Here is an 18,373-nt window from a genome sequence, read left to right as displayed (position 1 = left end):
AGAAGGCGAAGCTCTCGATTTACCGGTCAATCTATGTTCCTACCCTCACCTATGGTCACGAGCTGTGGGTAGTGACCGAAAGAACGAGATTGCGAATACAAGCGGCAGAAATAAGTTTCCTCCGCAGGGTGTCTGGGCTCTCCCTTAGAGATAGGGTGAGAAGCTCGGTCATCCGGGAGGGGCTCGGAGTAGAACCGCTGGGTTAGGGTTAGGGTGAGGTGGCTCGGGCATCTGGTTAGGATGCCTCCTGGACGCCTCCCTGGTGAGGTGTTCCGGGCCCGTCCCACTGGGAGGAGACCCCGGGGAAGACCCAGGACACGTTGGAGAGACTATGTCTCTCGGCTGGCCTGGGAACGCCTCGGGGTCCCCCCAGAAGAGCTGGAGGAAGTGGCCGGGGACAGGGACGTCTGGGTCTCTCTGCTCAAGCTGCTGCCCCCGCGACCCGATCCCCGGAGCAGCGGTAGATAATGGATGGATGGATGGACGAGCGCACTCAAAAAAAAAAAAAAAAACTTGCTCATTTCCATGTCGTGTTAGTGAGTAGGCTCTGGGTCGCCTCATTGTCACATCAACTTGCTGCTGAGAGTCCTACAGGTTGTGTGTGTCACAAGAAGCAAGGTTGAGGGGGTGGGGGGGTGGGGGGGGTGGGGGTAGGCTGATCCCAGGCCACAACACAAGCTGCTTCCAGTCCAAATAAACTGTATTTCATTCCTAAAATGAACATAGACCCATATATATATATGTAATTAATTGGGTTATGTTGAAAAAAAATTTTTTTTAAATCCGTGAAGTCATCTACGTGAATTTGTTTACGTCACGTGACTCCGGTTGATTGACAGGTGAACGGACGGCGTTAATGGGAAAAGCAAAGGTAATAATGTGGAGTCATCATGGATCATCATCATGGTGAAACACCAAAGAAGCCATCAGGTGCCCAGTTTAGAAAGAGAAGAAGAGGAGAAACGGGCAAAAGATAAAGGGATGCAGATTTCTATCAGTGACGTGAGTGACATAGGCTATAGGCTATCTGTTAGCCTCCTGCTAATATGTTGCTATTAGCCACGACTGTGTTTGATTTTTAGTTTTACTGAACTAGAATTAGAATTCAGGCATCATGTCATGCAACTAATTTCACCCAAAGGCAACCTGGTGTAGTTTGTGTTTGCAACACAACAAGAAGTCCCGACTGTGGATTTTTTTTTTTATTGCTATGAGCTATATGCGAAATTAAATAACTTAAATAACTTCTAATATACATTGACATGGCATTTTGTTAGCTACATGTGGTATCTTTTTGTACCTTTTTGTATTTCAGATTATATTTAATAAAATAATACAAATAATATAATATGTTGTTGTGTTGGTGGCGGGGTAAGTATTTTTTTTTGGGGGGGGGGGGGCAAGGGATGGTTCGCCCAGGGCGTAAATCTAGCCAGGTCCGCCGTTGGGTCAATGTCAGAAAAAAGCTACATGAGAGGTTCCTGTTGCTGGACAAAGACACAAACATTACCATCCAGACAATGACTGGGATTAAATACAAGCTTCTTCCGTAACACGAGCGCATCGGAGGTGTGAACCACATGCAGACTCGTGTGGAGCGGTCCGGCTGCAGAGTGAAGCCGAGGCTTCGCATCAGCGCAACCGCAGAGCTGAAACAGATGGTGGTGTCATCCGCTGTCTGCTTAAACGTGTCACCCTAAATCCCCTGCCTTCACACACACACTCGCCTGGCAGCGTAAACATCAGCTCTTTTCCACACAGCGTTACTTTAAACGCAGACTTATGTCCTCACAACAAGAGCAGAACTACACTGGAAAAAATCTAAATCTTACCAAGTATATTTGTCTCATTGAGTATCTCATTACACTTGATATAAGACACAATTGCCCAACAAGTACCATTTCAGCCACATATAGGGACTTGTTTTAATACAATACATCTCTTGTTAAGTGAAAAAGTCTTGAAAACATCTTGTTTTGAGTCATATTTCACATGAAACAAGCTTTTTTTTTCATTTGAAGAGGTTTTTAAGCTAATTTCAAACTCAACTCAAAAGTCCTAAATATCACATCTTATTTCAAGAAATCTTGACAAGCCGATTTTCACTAGTTCCATTGGCAGATTTTATTTCTTATTTCAAGCAAAAACGTCTTGTATTTGTTGTTTTTTACTTATATTTGGAGGGGCATTTTTTCCAGTGAGGGAACGCCCTTCCTGTGTTTTACTGGGTGTAGCGAATGTGAAAAATTCATACACTGGAAAAAATCTAAGTCTTACCAAGTATATTTGTCTCATTTCTAGTCAAAATATCTCATTACACTTAATATCAGACACAACTGCCTAACAAGCACCATTTCAGCCAGATATAGGGACTTGTTTGAAGACAATACATCTGGAATAGCTAAATGTTAAATGTAAAAGTCTTGAAAACAAATTGTTTTGAGTCACATATCATATGAAACAAGCTTTTTTTTTACATTTGAAGAGGTTTTTAAGCTAATTTCAACACCCCTTTTTCTCAAAAGTCCTAAATATCACATCTTATATCAAGAAATCTTGACAAGCCGATTTTCACTAGTTCCATTGACAGAATTTTTTTGCTTATTTCAAGCAAAAACGTCTTGTATTTGTTGTTTTTTTACTTATCTTTAGAGGGGCATTTTTTCCAGTGTATGTGTTGGAGCCTTTATTATAACCCTATCTGAACCTGTCAAAAAGTCATTTAATCTGAACATCCTGACTCTGAAAGCCGGCCTGGTTCTCATAGAAACACACAGTCAGCACAGATGTGTGTGTGTGGAGTGTGTTTTAATCTGTGCGGGCGGACTGAGGCCGAGTTAGATGCTTTTATGCACCATGCAGCGGCCGATTGGTCGGCTGCAGCGTGACAGTCGTGTCTAATCCCTGCGGAGAACACGATCCAGCTGCTCACTCTCCAACGGAGCCGAAGCAGGTTAACGCAGCAGTGAGGTTAAAGATGATTTATCTTGACCTTTGATGCTCTATCGATCTGAAGAGTTTGCGTGTACGTGTTATGACCCGCCCACCGGTGACCTGCTGATTACACACAGGAACAGCTCAATGAGCCAGTATTCCACATCTTCAGAGGTTGTTCCAGCTGTTTGTGTGTAACCTCATTTAACCGCTTGTATAACCCGGCTGTAGCTCAGGAGGATTGGTGGTCAGGAGGTTCAGTTCCAGCTTACTTTCCATTTACCATTTCAGTCCAATTCTTCTATTCTTTCAATGCAAACTCGCCTTCCGGAACAGGAAGTTTCCCAGCCGGAGCATTTAGGCAGTCCAAACCATTATCGACCCATTTTCTGTCACGTCCATGGGGTTTTTACCATGCTTTAGTTTTCTGTCATGTCTTTAGTTTTCAAGCTCATGTTTAGTTTTTAGTTTTGCCATGTTTTAGTTTTCTCTCATGCCTTAGTTTTCTAGTCCAGGTCCGGTATTTAGTTTAGCCATATTTTCCCCATAGTTTCTGTTGCTTTGCCATCACCTTCATTCACTTCACCTGTGTTTTTCCCCTCAGCTGCACTCACTCACCTATCACTCAGGCTGTGTTTGAAAACACATACTTCTCCCACTACTCCTACTAACTTTAACTTGTTTTAAGTTCCTGGATGCATGCTAGATTTGCCGAAATGTTGGGTATGCATCATGAGGTTACTACTCATTCTCAAACTACCCAAGATGCAACGTAACGTGACGTCGCCGATCGTCATTTCCTGTCAAAACGGCAGTTTCAAGCTAGCTACAACGAGGGTAGGTTCACTTCCTGTTTTCAAAACAAAAGCACCAATTGTATCGTAATGGCTTTCCCTATGATAAAAGGCAACGGGTATTTTATTTTGTGAAAATAACCGGAAGTGCGTTGCTCACTGCGGCTAGCTTTAGTAGCGCCGAATTCGTGGGAACAAAATTGTAAATAGCCGGTATTTTGTCAGGTTTTCAACACGTTGGGGATCTAAACGACTACTTTCTCGCCTGAAAATGTTTCAAATGTTGCTAAAGTTTACAGAGTTTAGAGCTTAAGAGAAATCAGCTTCAGGCCGGCTGATTTCGGCTCGGGCAGGAGCGAAATGCATTGTGGGTAAACGCTCTGCATACTGTCTGATCGATGAGTATGCCGTTTGCAGTATGTAGTATGTAGTAGGCTGTTTCGAACACAGCCTGAGTCAGTATTTAGTTTCCAGGTTTCCTCATTGTGTTTGCCAGATCCTACCCGTCAATATCCTTCATGCCAAGTTAAGTATTTCATGTCAAGTCAAGTTCTTTGTTTTTTCTCAGCCATAGTGATGTTTTGTTTTCTCACAGTTTAGTTATTGTCATCTGGCTCAGCCGCGCTTTGTGTTAAACGTGTTTTTTTTTGGAATAATAAATCAAGTTTGCTTTTTGAAGTCCGCATCCGTGTCCTTTTATACCTCGCACCACCCTAACCTGACATTTTCACCCCTATAGAGTCAAACACTGAGGTGTTGTCAAGATTCTGAGACACACACAAGCCGTCCTTTAACTGGAAATATTAGACACCGACAGTAAACATCCTCCTGGAGTCTTTACGTATGAAACAAGGTCCTCATAAGCTGCCCGGAGGAAGGTCACAGGGCACAGAATCAGGAGATTAACACTTAACCACTGCCTGAAATGCTGATCCACGTCATCCCTAAAGTCAGTAAAGTGAGAGCTGCTTCAGAAGCAGGAGGAATAAACAGAGATAGAGAACAACATGTAAACATCTTGGATAAAATCTCAAACAGGTTAACCCCGTAACGTTTTTATGTCCCGCCGGCAGGACGTTGCATACTTCAGGGCAAATCTGGGGTTTTCCTCAGCCCCCCTTTATATGTACCTAAATATGTTATATACCGTTGGAAAGCTAAGGGTCTTGCGATTCCAATGATGTATAGATCCAATCCAAGATACAATCAGAACTGTGGACACTATAAACACTTATGTAAAACCAGTCGCAAATACAAAACAAGTGTCAAAGTCACCTATAAAGCCTCACAGTATCCTAAGAAAAGATACAACTCCAACAAAAACGGTCCTGATACGTTGGCAAAGGTCCAGTAAATGTGCTCCAGTGAAACAGTTAGTCTACATTGTAGACTCTACAACAAGTCTTTCGCCCACAAAGTCTGCGGCGGAAAACTGTCAGAATTTCCGTCAGAAGCATATTTTTCCGCACATTCTTGATCAAAACTTCAGTTAGCATGCATGTATGCTAACTGAAGTTAGCATGCATGTATTAGCCCCAACGTGATACCGAAACAGCTCTGGTCTTTTAGCTTTTGAATGACATCTTACTTGTTCCAATTGATCAGAGATACTCATTGCGCGGCTCGCGAGCCACATGCGGCTCCTCAAGCTTTAATTGGCGGCTTGCATGGGTGGTCTCTTCTTCCAAATATGTAAAACGTAATGCATAAAAAGCGTCACAAAAATACTCCCAGTGGTTCAAGTACAGCTTTCAATTTACTTTGGGTATGCTTTTTTTTTAGGAGTTGCAGGCAAAAATTGCCCGCCTGTTTAAAGGTGGGGTATGAGATCTTGGAAAAACAGTTCCTGCAAGCTATATTTTTGAAAATACACAACCTTGCCTCTCCCTTCAGCCCACCCCTCGAAACCACGCCTTCAAAACACATGAACGAGTCACGAGTCTGTGAACGCGCAGGGGGGAGGGGGGAGGGGGGCTGACGGTTGATTGGCGTGTCAGAATCCAATAGAAGTAACTCTCATCATTACTTCTATTGGTCAGACATTTCCTCTTGCTACACTCTCTACAATGGACTAAAATATTATTTTTTTGTGCAATGGGGTCATGAGGAGGTTTTCAGACAATATGATAAAAAATGCTCTAGAAAACATCTCATACCCCACCTTTAACGGGTTAACATAAAAGTTAAGTTAAGGGGTTAACATATACGGACAAAAGGTGGCCGAAGGGACAGGAACAAACACAGGAAGAACCGATTCAAAGCCACAGAACATGGAGGACGGCTCGGACAAAAGGAGACCGAACGCGGAACAGAGAGGAAAGACGGGACTATAAATACACAAAGATGAATCAATTCAAACAAAAACAGGAAGTAAAACAAGTTCATCGTCGGTTTCCACAGACACCGACTTTGAGAAGCGTTTCCTGGTCTGAATACACAGACTCTCAGAGCTGATCTGTGACAGCATCTCGCTTCCGGCCGTTGAGTTTCTGTGTTTAAAGAGACGCTTCAGTCGTTCACCCAAACGGCAGTCCTGTTTTTGTTGATGGTTTTACTGACTTTCAGCTACTAATAAATCATCCTTAAACACCAAACCGATGGCGAGACCCAGCGGTGACGGTAAAGACAACCTCCAACTCCAACGCCCAATGTTCATGCGCTCAACAATCCTGGAACCACGGGCATTGGAGGAGAGGCAGGGGTACCCATCAGACCTCATACTCATGACTCACGAATTAAACAGAAAAACCACAAAAACTGCATCAAACTTATGAATCATGATCACTTTTCTTATAAAATACACTGAAGAAGGTGCTGAGATTACGGTGTCTTTGTTTAACTTTGTAGGTGCGCTGACAGAGGTCACAGAGGTCATCAGCCTTTGACCATGTGACACTTGAGCCAATGAGAAACTCTGTCTGCCATAAACTGGAAGACACTTCAATGCATTTCTCTTTCTGTAATAATTTACCTCCATCGCCTGAAGAGTTTATCGGTCTTTTAATGAATGATTTCGTTCAGTGAGTCATTTCTTTGTTACAGCTTTTCAAAGGAAGCCTACAGAGAGAAACCTCATTAAAAGTCACTAAAACAAAGACAAAGCAGTTTGTCCAACAATCTGAGCCTCTCCTGATGCTCAGAAGATTTTTTAAACTCGTTGTGAGGTGAACCTGCACCTGCAGTTGAACCTGCAGTTGAACCTACAGCTGAACCTGCAGCTGAACCTGCAGCTGAGCCTGCACCTGCAGTCGAACCTGCAGCTGAACCTGCAGCTGAGCCAGAGCCTGCAGTTGAACCTGAGCCTGCAGTTGAACCTGAGTCTGCAGTTGAACCTGAGCCTGCAGCTGAGCCTGCAGCTGAACCTGAGCCTGCAGCTGAGCCTGCAGTTGAACCTTCAGCTGAGCCTGAACCTGCAGCTGAACCTGAGCCTGCAGCTGAGCCTGCAGTTGAACCTGCAGCTGAACCTTCAGCTGAACCTGAGCCTGCAGCTGAACCTGCAGCTGAGCCTGAACCTGCAGCTGAACCTGAGCCTGCAGTTGAACCTGAGCCTGCATCTGAACCTGAGCCTGCAGTTGAGCCTGCAGCTGAGCCTGCAGCTGAGCCTGCAGCTGAACCTGCAGCTGAACCTGCAGCTGAGCCTGCACCGCGGCACCGGCAGCAGCTGCTACTACAGCTCCAGCTGTGAACCACCCACAGGACTGGTGTGTCTGACTGGGGGTCCCAGAGGTTTCCTGACTTCTTCCACACCTTGTGTGTAAACACGAACCTTCAGGTCCAGGAAGATGAAACCTGAGGACGTTACCTTGTAGCCCATGTTGTCTGTGAGTTGTTGTTGCTTAGAAACGGGCTGCTGCCTTCTGGCTTCCCTGCATGTCCTCTGTGGATGGAGAGAGGTAAAACACAGATTTATATAGGTTTAACTGTTTGCTTTCTGCATGGGACGTCACAGAACAGGTGTTTCAACATGACCCGCTTTCCTCAAAAGAATCTAATTCCTAATCTGAACTGTCAGTATTACCTAACCAGCTCACAGCTATGCAACAGCAGCACAGTTTCAACTGTTATGTGTGCAGGCTGCAAAGATGGAGGGGCTGCTGCAGAGAGAAACTCAGACGTCTTACCACTGTTTAATTAAATCATTTTTAAATACTACAGGGGAGTCTTTCTTCACCTGAGATGAGAGGGAATCATCCTACGAGGGAAGAAACACCTGAAATTCGTCCTCTGAGGAAGCTGGAGTTCAGAGTTCAGGTGACTCTCACAGCATGTGATGATGTGACCGGCTGTTAAAGACAAAGACTGTGTTCGAAACCGCATACTACATACTTCCATACTACATACTGATCGATCAGACAGTATGCAGAGCGTTTACCCACAATGCATTTCGCTCCTGCCCGAGCCGAAATCAGCCGGCCTGAAGCTGATTTCGCTTAAGCTCTAAACTCTGTAAACTTTAGCAACATTTGAAACATTTTCAGGCGAGAAAGTAGTTGTTTAGATCCCCAACGTGTTGAAAATCTGACAAAATACTGGCTGTTTACAATTTTGTTCCCACGAATTCGGCGCTACTAAAGCTAGCCGCAGTGAGTAACGCACTTCCGGTTATTTTCACAAAATAAAATACCCGTTGCCTTTTATCATAGGGAAAGCCATTACGATACAATTTGTGCTTATGTTTTGAAACAGGAAGTGAACCTACCCTCGTTGTAGCTAGCTTGAAACTGCCGTTCTGACAGGAAATGACGATCGGCGACGTCACCTTATGTTGCATCTTGGGTAGTTTGAGTATGAGTAGTAACCTCATGATGCATACCCAACATTTCGGCAAATCTAGTATGCATCCGGGAACTTCTGCTTACTCAAACTCGCTTACTAACTCAAAAAGTTAGTAGGAGTAGTAGGAGAAGTATGCGGTTTCGAACACAGCCAAACTCAAGCCTGTAAACCAGTTATCTGCTTACAGCCCGACTCTGTGAACACAGGAGCAGCGGTGAGCTGCTGTTCCATCTCCTTTTGTGATCCTGTTTCCATGAACTTTTCTGTCACAGGAGCTCTAAATGTGCAGAAGAAAACCTTGAGTGAAAACTCAACCTGTTTACTGCACTTGCATGAGTCCCAACATGAGTCATGGTGTCATGTTAGCATTCCACTTAATGCCTTCCTCATGCTGCTGTGCAGAAGTCAAACACAACGTTGAAGCTCCGCTCTGTATTCAAGCTATTTCTTGTCATGTTTGTGTGAAATTCAGCGCATTTCAGTTTATTTTAAACATATATGTTGTCTGAATTAAATAAATTGTTTACTCATATATGTTGCAGGGTGTTCTATTTTCTCTGTGTTTTAGTTTCAGAAATGATTAAACTTTTGATCCAGCCCTAATTTCTTCCTGTAACCTTCAAAGCTCTTTCAAGGTTTTTCTTTGGACATTTTCTGCTTTTTCCCTCATCTTCAGTCCAGTTTATTTTTATTTTAGCCACTTAACTCTGATCTATGAACCATTCAGGCAGGAAAAAGGCTCCTAACTCAAGGGATGAACCAGTGTTGTGTCCACACAGAAAAGACAACTTAGCAAAGAAGCCATTTTAAACTGGATCTTTAGGCACTTTGGTCCCAGCAGCCTGTCACAGAGACACATCATTTGTTCCCATTTCTTTAGCTGCATCTGTGAAAAACAGCTTCATAGTTTCAACTTTTTTCTACATTTACATTAAAACTGCTTTCAGTTACCAAAATAGTCAAATTAATATAAGAAATTCAGTTTAAAAAAAATCCTAATCCCTAAAAAATGAACGTTATCACGTCTAAAAGTAGAAAAGCAGGAAAAAAACAGACAATAATAAGAATTATATGTTAAACAACATCAAGAAAAAGTAAATAAGATTCAATTTAAAACTTAAAAAAGGAATATAAGATATAATCTAATGTATAATTATGGAACAATTAATATAAATTAGATGTTTAAACTGTTTTATGCTACAAGAAATGAATAATCTAGAAGCTCTTTGTGGGTTTTAGACTGGAATTAAGATTTGTTCCCATTTCTTTAGCTGCATGTGTGAAAAACAGCAAATATAACACAGTCTGGCAGACAGAAAACAGGATTTCTGCAGCAACAAGGTGATTCCCAAAGAGCTGTTAGCTGAAAACTTGGCATATCTCAGCATGGTGTGCAGTGTGTCCTTAAAACATTTGAGGAAACTGGACAAGTGGACAAAAGAAGAAGTGTCAGGCCTAAAGAACTATCTACAGCAGATGAACAGGATCTGAAAGTGATGTCCTTAAGAAAGAGGAAAAAATCCACCAAGGACCTGACACAGGAGCTGAGAGATGCATCTGGAGCTTCAGCTGATCCATCTGCTGTTGGCCCAAGCCTCATCAGAAATGGGCTCCATGGATCACCAGCGTACATTATATCACTGTTTATGGAAATGTGAGGAGATTCAAACATGTTGGAGCTCAGTGTTAAAGTATATCTCTCAGATATACCTTTATGCCCTGAGGTATGTATTTTAGGCATTTATCCAGATGACTGTTTTTTATCTTGTAAGGAAAGAAAAATGGTCAACCTTTTGTTTATTGCATTATGCTGGAAGAATGTTGATTTTACTCACTAGTTAAATAACTTAACATCGAGTTTGGCTCTTGAAAAACTGACCTATATTGTTAAAAGGAGGGCTTCTGAATTTTATGATATTTGGAGGATATTTCTGGACCGTTGAGGCAGGGAGAATGAGATGATGAAAATGATTTAATTTGTTGTTGGGAGTGCAAGCTGTAACCTACATTTTGAATACTCTTTTTTATTTATTTATTATTTTTTATTATTATTATTTATTTTTATTTATATATGTGTTTATTTACTTGTTTATTTTTATTATTTTCATTATTTCATATTCATTGCACAGTAATTTGCTGTCTAATTACTGCGGTTTACTGTATCTTTTTTAATAATTTAATTATAATTTTTTTTACTGCCATATGTTTTGAATGTGTAAATTGTTGGATGTTGTTATATTAACATGAAAAACCAATAAATATATGTAAAAAAAAAAAAAAAGAAATGGGCTCCATGGAAGGGTGGCTGTCAAGAAGCCGTTCTTAAGGAAGGGAAACAGGGAGAAAAGGCTGAGCTGTGCCAAAGGACACAAGAAGTGGGCTGAAAATCAGTGGCAGCAGGTCTGATGGAGGGATGAATCCTCCCCAGAGCCCGGAGCTCAACATTACTGAAGCAGTGTGGGATCATGCTGGTAGAGAACGGAACAAAAGGCAGCCCACATCCAAAGAAGAGCTTTGGGATGTCCTTCAAGAAGCCTGGAGAACTATTCCTGAAGACTCCTTAAAGAAAGGACAGAAAGCTCGTCTGAGAGGGTTCAGGCTGTGCTGGAGGAGAAAGGAGCTCAGAGCAGATATTCACTTTAAAGCTGCTCAGAACTGAACTAACTCTGTTTGTAACCTCAGATTCTGGGTTTAGGTTCATGTTTAAACACGTTTTAATAAACCACTGCAGCTGCTTTCTGTTTTTCTGGCTAAATTTAAATAACTGAGAAGGTGGATGGAGACTCCGGTACAGTTCTGTATCTGTGCATCCATCCGGAGTCGTTAGTGTCGTTAGTGAGGAAGTTAAACATCATTTAGTGACTCATTAAAATCAGCAGAACAGGGTGTATGTATTTATTTAGCTTTTTCTTTTGTCTTTTTTCTCTTATGCAAGAATAAAGATCTGAACTGAAATTAAGATAAAAAGGGGAGGAAGGAGAACCTTATAGGGAAAAAGAGGAAAAAGGGAACAGGATATTTCATTCTGCAGCATTAGGCTGCACAATATGGATGGAAATGTGTAATAATTCAAGATATAGGTTCAGCCATACATTAGAATATGTATGATGTGTGCATTATAATGAGCAGAAGATAGATAGATAGATAGATAGATAGATAGATAGATAGATAGATAGATAGATAGATAGATAGAGGTGTAACGTTGTTATTCGCTGACCTGGGTTAAGTGATGCTCCTCCGATGCTTTGATTCGACGCTACGGGACCGAGCAGGTTGTTGTTCCCGCCGCCATGTTCCCGTGCGTCGCCGTCTCGCTGTCGGTTCTGTCCGTCTGATTCCGCCGTCGGTGTCCGGTGCACATTTGGAGGAGAGGGGCCAGGAGCTGCGGGTCCTCCTATCGCCGCTTTCTGTGTCACCGCACGAGCTGCTGCTGCAGGAGCGCTCGTTACAAGCTCGCGAGGAAGAAGGCGCGTTTCCGCAGAGTTTTTTCAGGATAAAATATAAATGTTGAAGGGCAGCATGACATTTATTTATTAATCTGAAGATATCCTGCATACAGCACAAAAATACAAACACATTTTATTTCAATCAATTCTGTTTTATTTATTTAGCGCCAAAAATCCCAACATCTGGCATCTTAAAAGATTGGAAAGATAAAGCCCATTTCGAACCAATTAGAATCTCCCGTCCTGAGCGTGCACGAGGCGACTGTGGGGAGAAAAAACTCCCTTTAAACAGGAAGAAGCCTCCATCAGAACCGGAACCAGGAAGAAGCCTCCATCAGAACCGGAACCAGGAAGAAGCCTCCATCAGAACCAGAACCAGGAAGAAACCTCCATCAGAAGCAGAACCAGGAAGAAACCTCCATCAGAAGCAGAACCAGGAAGAAACCTCCATCAGAAGCAGAACCAGGAAGAAACCTCCATCAGAAGCAGAACCAGGAAGAAACCTCCATCAGAAGCAGAACCAGGAAGAAACCTCCATCAGAACCAGAACCAGGAAGAAACCTCCATCAGAAGCTGTAATTCTTTATTATTATTTATTATTATTATCTTAAAGATCGCATCGTTGGATGTTTTCCCAACAGAGAACTTTGCTCTCAGACTGCAGGTTTACTTGAGGTTCCCAGAGTTTCTAAAAGTAGAATGGGAGGCAGAGCCTTCAGTTATCAGGCCCCTCTCTGTGGAATAAGCTGCTAGTTTGGGAGGCAGAGCCTTCAGTTATCAGGCCCCTCTCTGTGGAATAAGCTGCTAGTTTGGGAGGCAGAGCCTTCAGTTATCAGACCCCTCTCTGTGGATCCAGCTGCCAGTTTGGGAGGCAGAGCCTTCAGTTATCAGACCCCTCTCTGTGGATCCAGCTGCCAGTTTGGGAGGCAGAGCCTTCAGTTATCAGGCTCCTCTCTGTGGAATCAGCTGCTAGTTTGGCTTCAGGAAGCAGACACCCTCTCTACTTTTAAGACCAGGCTTAAAACTTTCCTTTTTGATAAAGCTTATAGTTACGGATGGCCCAGGTGATCCTGAAACATCCCATGGTTCTGCTGCTATAGGCCCAAACTGCTGGGGGAGCTCCCATGATGCACCTCCCCATGTACATATGACATCATTGTTGTCATTAACTTGTGTTTCTCTCTCTCAGCAGGTATCCCTGGCCTGGTGTTACGGTGATTGTTGTTAATGTTCAGAAAGCAGATATGTAGTCTTTACAGATTGGGATCATAAATGCTTCTCACACATCATTATGTAGGATCAGAAACTCTCCTTCTCCAATTCAATTCAATTCATTTTTATTTATATAGCGCCAAATACAACAAATGTCATCTCAAGGCACTTAGATAACAAAGTCCAATTCAAGCCAATTGGAATTCAATTCATTGTAATCATAATTATTCATAAAATAATCCAATTCGTTCATATAGAGCCAATTCAAAAACAATTTCCTAGCTAAGAAAACCAACAGATTGCACTGAAAACTTTTTCTTTTTCGGTCCAATCTCCCGTCCTGAGCGTGCCTGAGGCGACTGTGGAGAGAAACGACTCCCTTTTAACAGGAAGAAACCTTTGGCAGAACCAGACTCAGGAAGGGTGGCCACCCGCCTCCACCAGCCGGGGTTTGAGAAGACAGAAAGGGGGGGAGGGGGGCACTGTAACACCATTCAAAGGATATCTGTTGGAACAGGGAAACACGAGTTAATGACCACAATAATATCACATATACATAAAGAGAGTAAAGTGAGGAAAGGTGTGACAGATGAGGCCCCCCAGCACTCTAGGCGTATAGCAGCTTAACTATGGGATGTTTCAGGATCACCTGAGCCATCCCTAACTATAAGCTTTATCAGAAAGGAAAGTTTTAAGCCTGATCTTAAAAGTGGAAAGGGTGTCTGCTTCCCGGACATTTACTGGCAGCTTATTCCACAATAGAGGGGCCTGATAACTGAAGGCTCTGCCTCCCATTCTACTTTTAGAAACTCTGGGAACCTCAAGTAAACCTGCAGTTTGGGAACGAAGTGCTCTGTTAGGAAAATATCTTACAATGAGATCTTTAAGATATGATGGAGCTCGGTCATTAAGAGCTTTATATGTAAGGAGAAGAATCTTAAATTCTATTCTGAATTTAACAGGGAGCCAATGAAGAGAAGCTAAAACTGGAGAAATATGATCTCTGCTGTTAGTTCTCATCAGAACTCTGGCTGCAGCATTTTGGATCAACTGAAGGCTTTTCAGAGAATATGTAGGACAGCCCAATAATAAAGAATTACAGTAGTCCAATCTTGAAGTAACAAATGCATGGACTAGTTCTTCTGCATCCCTCTGAGACAAGATGTTCCTGATTTTAACAATATTACGAAGATGAAAGAAGGCAGTCCTAGAAACCTGTTTTATATGCGAGTCAAATGATAAGTTCTGGTCAAAAATAACTCCAAGGTTCCTCACTGTAGAACTAGAAGCCAAGGAAATACCATCTAGAGTAACTATATAGCTAGACAATTTCTCCCTGAAGCGCTCAGGTCCAAAGATAACGACTTCAGTTTTGTCTGAATTTAGAAGCAGACAGTTCTGAGTCATCCAGGTCTTTATGTCTTTAAGACATGCTTGTAGTCTGACCAACCTATTGGGTTCATCTGGTTTTATAGATAAGTACAGCTGAGTATCATCAGCATAGCAATGGAAATTTATGCCATGCTGTCTAATAATGTTACCTAATGGAAGCATGTATAAAGTAAAAAGAATCGGTCCAAGCACAGAACCCTGGGGAACTCCATGACTTACTCTGGTGTGTGAGGAAGATTCTTCATTTACAAGAACAAACTGAAATCTATCAGATAAATATGACTTAAACCAGCCTAATGCAGTTCCTTTAATCCCAATAACATGTTCAAGTCTGTGTAATAAGATACTGTGATCGACCTTATCAAATGCAGCACTGAGATCCAACAGGACAAGCACAGACACAAGTCCGCTATCAGAGGCTAAGAGGAGATCATTGGTAACTTTCAGCAGTGCAGTTTCTGTGCTATGATGCACTCTGAATCCTGACTGAAACTCTTCAAACAGATTATTTCTGTGTAAATGATCACAAAGCTGAGCTGCAACCATTTATTCAAGAACTTTAGACATAAAAGGGAGATTGGATATAGGTCTATAATGAGCCAACACTTCTGAATCAAGAGTAGGTTTTTTAAGTAAAGATTTTATTACAGCAACCTTAAAAGTCTGAGGTACATATCCTGTCAACAAAGACAGGTTGATCAAATCCAATATGGAAGTGTCAATTAAGTAAATGAACTCAAATACAGGATTCTACCGTTAAACCCGCACATAGATCACTCCAACCACGAAAGAAAAGTTTTTTTGCGTTTTATTTTGAAGGAAGAGAATAATCATTGAACATCCGGTTTTGTCGAGCTAAAATTTGACTGCTTGTGTCTCTCTGCAGCAGCAAGAAACGCAATATCTCTGCAGAAGAGGAGAGAGGATGGAGATCCGCGCGAGGAGCACCAACCATCAGTCCGCGCGCATGTTTAGTGGCACCCTCACACGTTATTTATGTGCTGATGTTTAAGTAATTATGTGGTTTCTTTGATCTTCTTAAAAATAAACCCTGTTCCTCATTTGTTTGATTAGACTTGTACAGTTGTTCATCATTATTCATGTATTCTGGAGCATGTTACAGAAGAAATAAACGAGTAGATTTATTAGTATGGACTATTCATGAGGAAAGGCACACACCAAAAAGAGATGAACGCTTTTATTAAAGATATCAAAGTAAACAAATGGAGAACAGATGTTAATAATAGAGATAAATTAAAAAGGGATGAAAGAGAAGCGAAAGATTTAACTGATAAATGATGTACTGTCATGATGCTTTGACAGTGTTTATTTATATAACTGTCACATGTTTATTCAGTTATTCATATATTTTTGTTGTAAACAGATTGTTTTTTATGCTTTTAAATATATTTTAAGTGACAGAATTAAAACGCAAGTTCCCTGACCGGGAATCGAACCCGGGCCGCGGCGGTGAGAGCGCCGAATCCTAACCACTAGACCACCAGGGATCCATGTAAAGTTAGGCCGTGGTAACATGTTTAAAGGGACAATTCATATCTCAGAATCATTGGCTGATTTTAGAACTGTGCCCTCATCTTTAGTACATGACTTCCCACCCGGATTAACGAGTCTCGACTTCAGTCGCAGTTGAATTAGTGGCGGAACGAAAAAATTTGTTAGTTAGCTACCTAATTATTAGCTAGTTCCGCTACCGGGTTAATTTGTTTCAAAATAACTGAAATTTACACCCTTTTTTTTTTTTACCCTTTTTACACAAAATGAGCTTTGCAAGCGCGTAGCGCTAATTGTTGAAGATGTGCACAACGGATGCTCCAAACAAAGAGGCAGCCGGGATAAACACGTGTATCCATAATCAAAAGCAAGTATATTTCTGGCCTAAGAATAAATTAATAGAATCCTTGGACAACAGGAAACACTTTGCAGCCCCTTTTCTAGGTTTACATGAAACCTGTGACACAGTGAATCCAACAATGTTAAAACTATTTGTATGAATTTACTATAGTCTATTCTCTCATTTTTGTGATGTTTCTCTTGGCTGCGCTGCCTCCCTTTCATGTCTGTGGATTTAGTCTATAAATAAATAATCAGGAACTCTTGTGAGTATTATACATTTTATTTACATATAAATATTAAATTATAAATACAAATGATGAGTCGCTCTTAATGCCCCCCTGCCTGGGTATCCTAAGTTTAATGTAGGCTTACCAAGAAAAATCTTGATTGTTTGAAGCCATTTGTTTCGTTTGTGGATTATTTTACTGCATTGACATAAATTAAGACATTCTAATATTGCAATTCAATAGTATTGTTGAGTAATATAAAAGTATGACTGCATAGAGTAGAGACCGAGTCATTTCCATCCGTCACATTAACGTTAAAATGGGTCTTTTGGATCATTTCAGCTGTTTTCTGCCTGCCAAAAAGAGTTTGCAGCATGGATCTTGTTACCAGGAGATGATTCTGTCTTAAAAAAATTTACTTTTTAAAAAAAATCTTATTGTACAGTTTAGAGGTAAACTAGTTATTTTCACCCTCTACCCACTACATCAAACCCCAAACTATTAATTGAAAGGTTGACTATTTTTTTCGGGGAAAACGAGGCGTGTGAATGTGGATCCACCTCCAATGAGCGGCTGCGCGCTCCCGTGTTTCTAACCACCCTGGCACGATCCATGACTATGGGTTATCCACCATGACTTTAGGATTATTGTCAAAGGCTGGTAACTAACAGGCCACTAACTAACTAACCACCAGCTTGGGTTGTTTCCTTTATAAATAAAAAATTCTGAAAACTGTTTGTGGACCTCGTGGCGCAACGGTAGCGCGTCTGACTCCAGATCAGAAGGTTGCGTGTTCAAATCACGTCGGGGTCAAACTTTTTAATTTAATTTTGGATTTTTCTCTGATATTACCGCCAAGAGTAATTGAACTAATCGATAGATATCTAAATCAACCATAATCCCATACGACAAAGGACAGAACTGGGAGGATAAAAATAAGAATATATGAGTTAATACGACATAAAGTAACTAAAGTCACAATTTCAGCTAAAACTTTGAATTTTGAAATGTTTGAAATAGTTTAATCAATGAATGAATACAAAATGTTTTCATAATTAATTGGAAAATATAAACTTAAACATGACACCGTTCACTAAAATAACAGGCTGTTAATGTTAATTTATTTATCTATATAAGCCATTTATTAGTCATTTATTAATTTATTTAGTCATTTATTATTATTATTATTATTATTATTATTATTAGTTAGAAGTAGTATTTTTATTAGAATTGGTATTATTATTGTTGTTGTTAATATACAATCATTGTAAATATTACTTTTTTTTTAGCTACTTGACTAATTTGAATTTCCCCCATTGGGGGATGAATAAAGTATTTTTCCATTCTATTCTGTCTAATTTTACCTTCATATTAATCCACTATTTTATACTTTAAAATGAATGTGAATGAATGAATATTTTGAATGAAAAGCCACAGTTACTCAGGACTTCAGTCAACAGTTATTATCAGAGGATTATTATTCTGATCAATTCATTTATCGTTTCTTTTGTTGTTTTATTTTAGCAAAATGTAAATAATCCCTAAAGCCAAAACCTGACAACCTCAAAGAGTTATTTGGTTTAATTTTCTGCAGTTTTTGGGTTAAAAGTTCTGACTAAACATCTGTGGTTTTGTGTATGTGCGTTAATGTGATTGAACAGTCTAATTAAAGCCCAAATAATCTGCAGAGTTCAACAAGATACTTTTAGTTTTATGACAGAAAAGCTTTCAATGTTCG

At 40.9% G+C, this 18,373-nt stretch overlaps 1 protein-coding gene and 2 non-coding genes across 3 annotated transcripts in view; 1 reads left to right on the top strand and 2 right to left on the bottom strand.

Moving 5' to 3' along the window:
- st6gal1 (ST6 beta-galactosamide alpha-2,6-sialyltranferase 1) overlaps nt 1-11,948 on the bottom strand; it is a 51,953-nt gene extending 40,005 nt beyond the window's left edge. The window contains exons 1-2 of the mRNA XM_075486949.1: nt 11,722-11,948; nt 7,531-7,605 (exon numbers count right to left, since the gene is read on the bottom strand). Coding sequence (XP_075343064.1) covers nt 7,531-7,542 — 12 coding nt within the window. The 5' untranslated portion in view covers nt 7,543-7,605; nt 11,722-11,948. The remainder of the gene's footprint in view (nt 1-7,530; nt 7,606-11,721) is intronic.
- Nucleotides 11,949-15,990: 4,042 nt separating this feature from the next.
- Nucleotides 15,991-16,062, bottom strand: trnae-cuc (transfer RNA glutamic acid (anticodon CUC)). Its single transcript has one exon. It is a non-coding gene; the product is annotated as a tRNA-Glu (tRNA).
- A 1,314-nt stretch (nt 16,063-17,376) lies between these two features.
- On the top strand, nt 17,377-17,448 carry trnaw-cca (transfer RNA tryptophan (anticodon CCA)). Its single transcript has one exon. It is a non-coding gene; the product is annotated as a tRNA-Trp (tRNA).
- The last annotated feature ends 925 nt before the right edge of the window (nt 17,449-18,373 follow it).

The sequence above is a fragment of the Odontesthes bonariensis genome, chromosome 16, assembly GCF_027942865.1.
Source record: "Odontesthes bonariensis isolate fOdoBon6 chromosome 16, fOdoBon6.hap1, whole genome shotgun sequence".
Taxonomy (NCBI): Eukaryota; Metazoa; Chordata; class Actinopteri; order Atheriniformes; family Atherinopsidae; genus Odontesthes; species Odontesthes bonariensis.
This window is presented reverse-complemented; position numbering and strand designations above follow the sequence as displayed.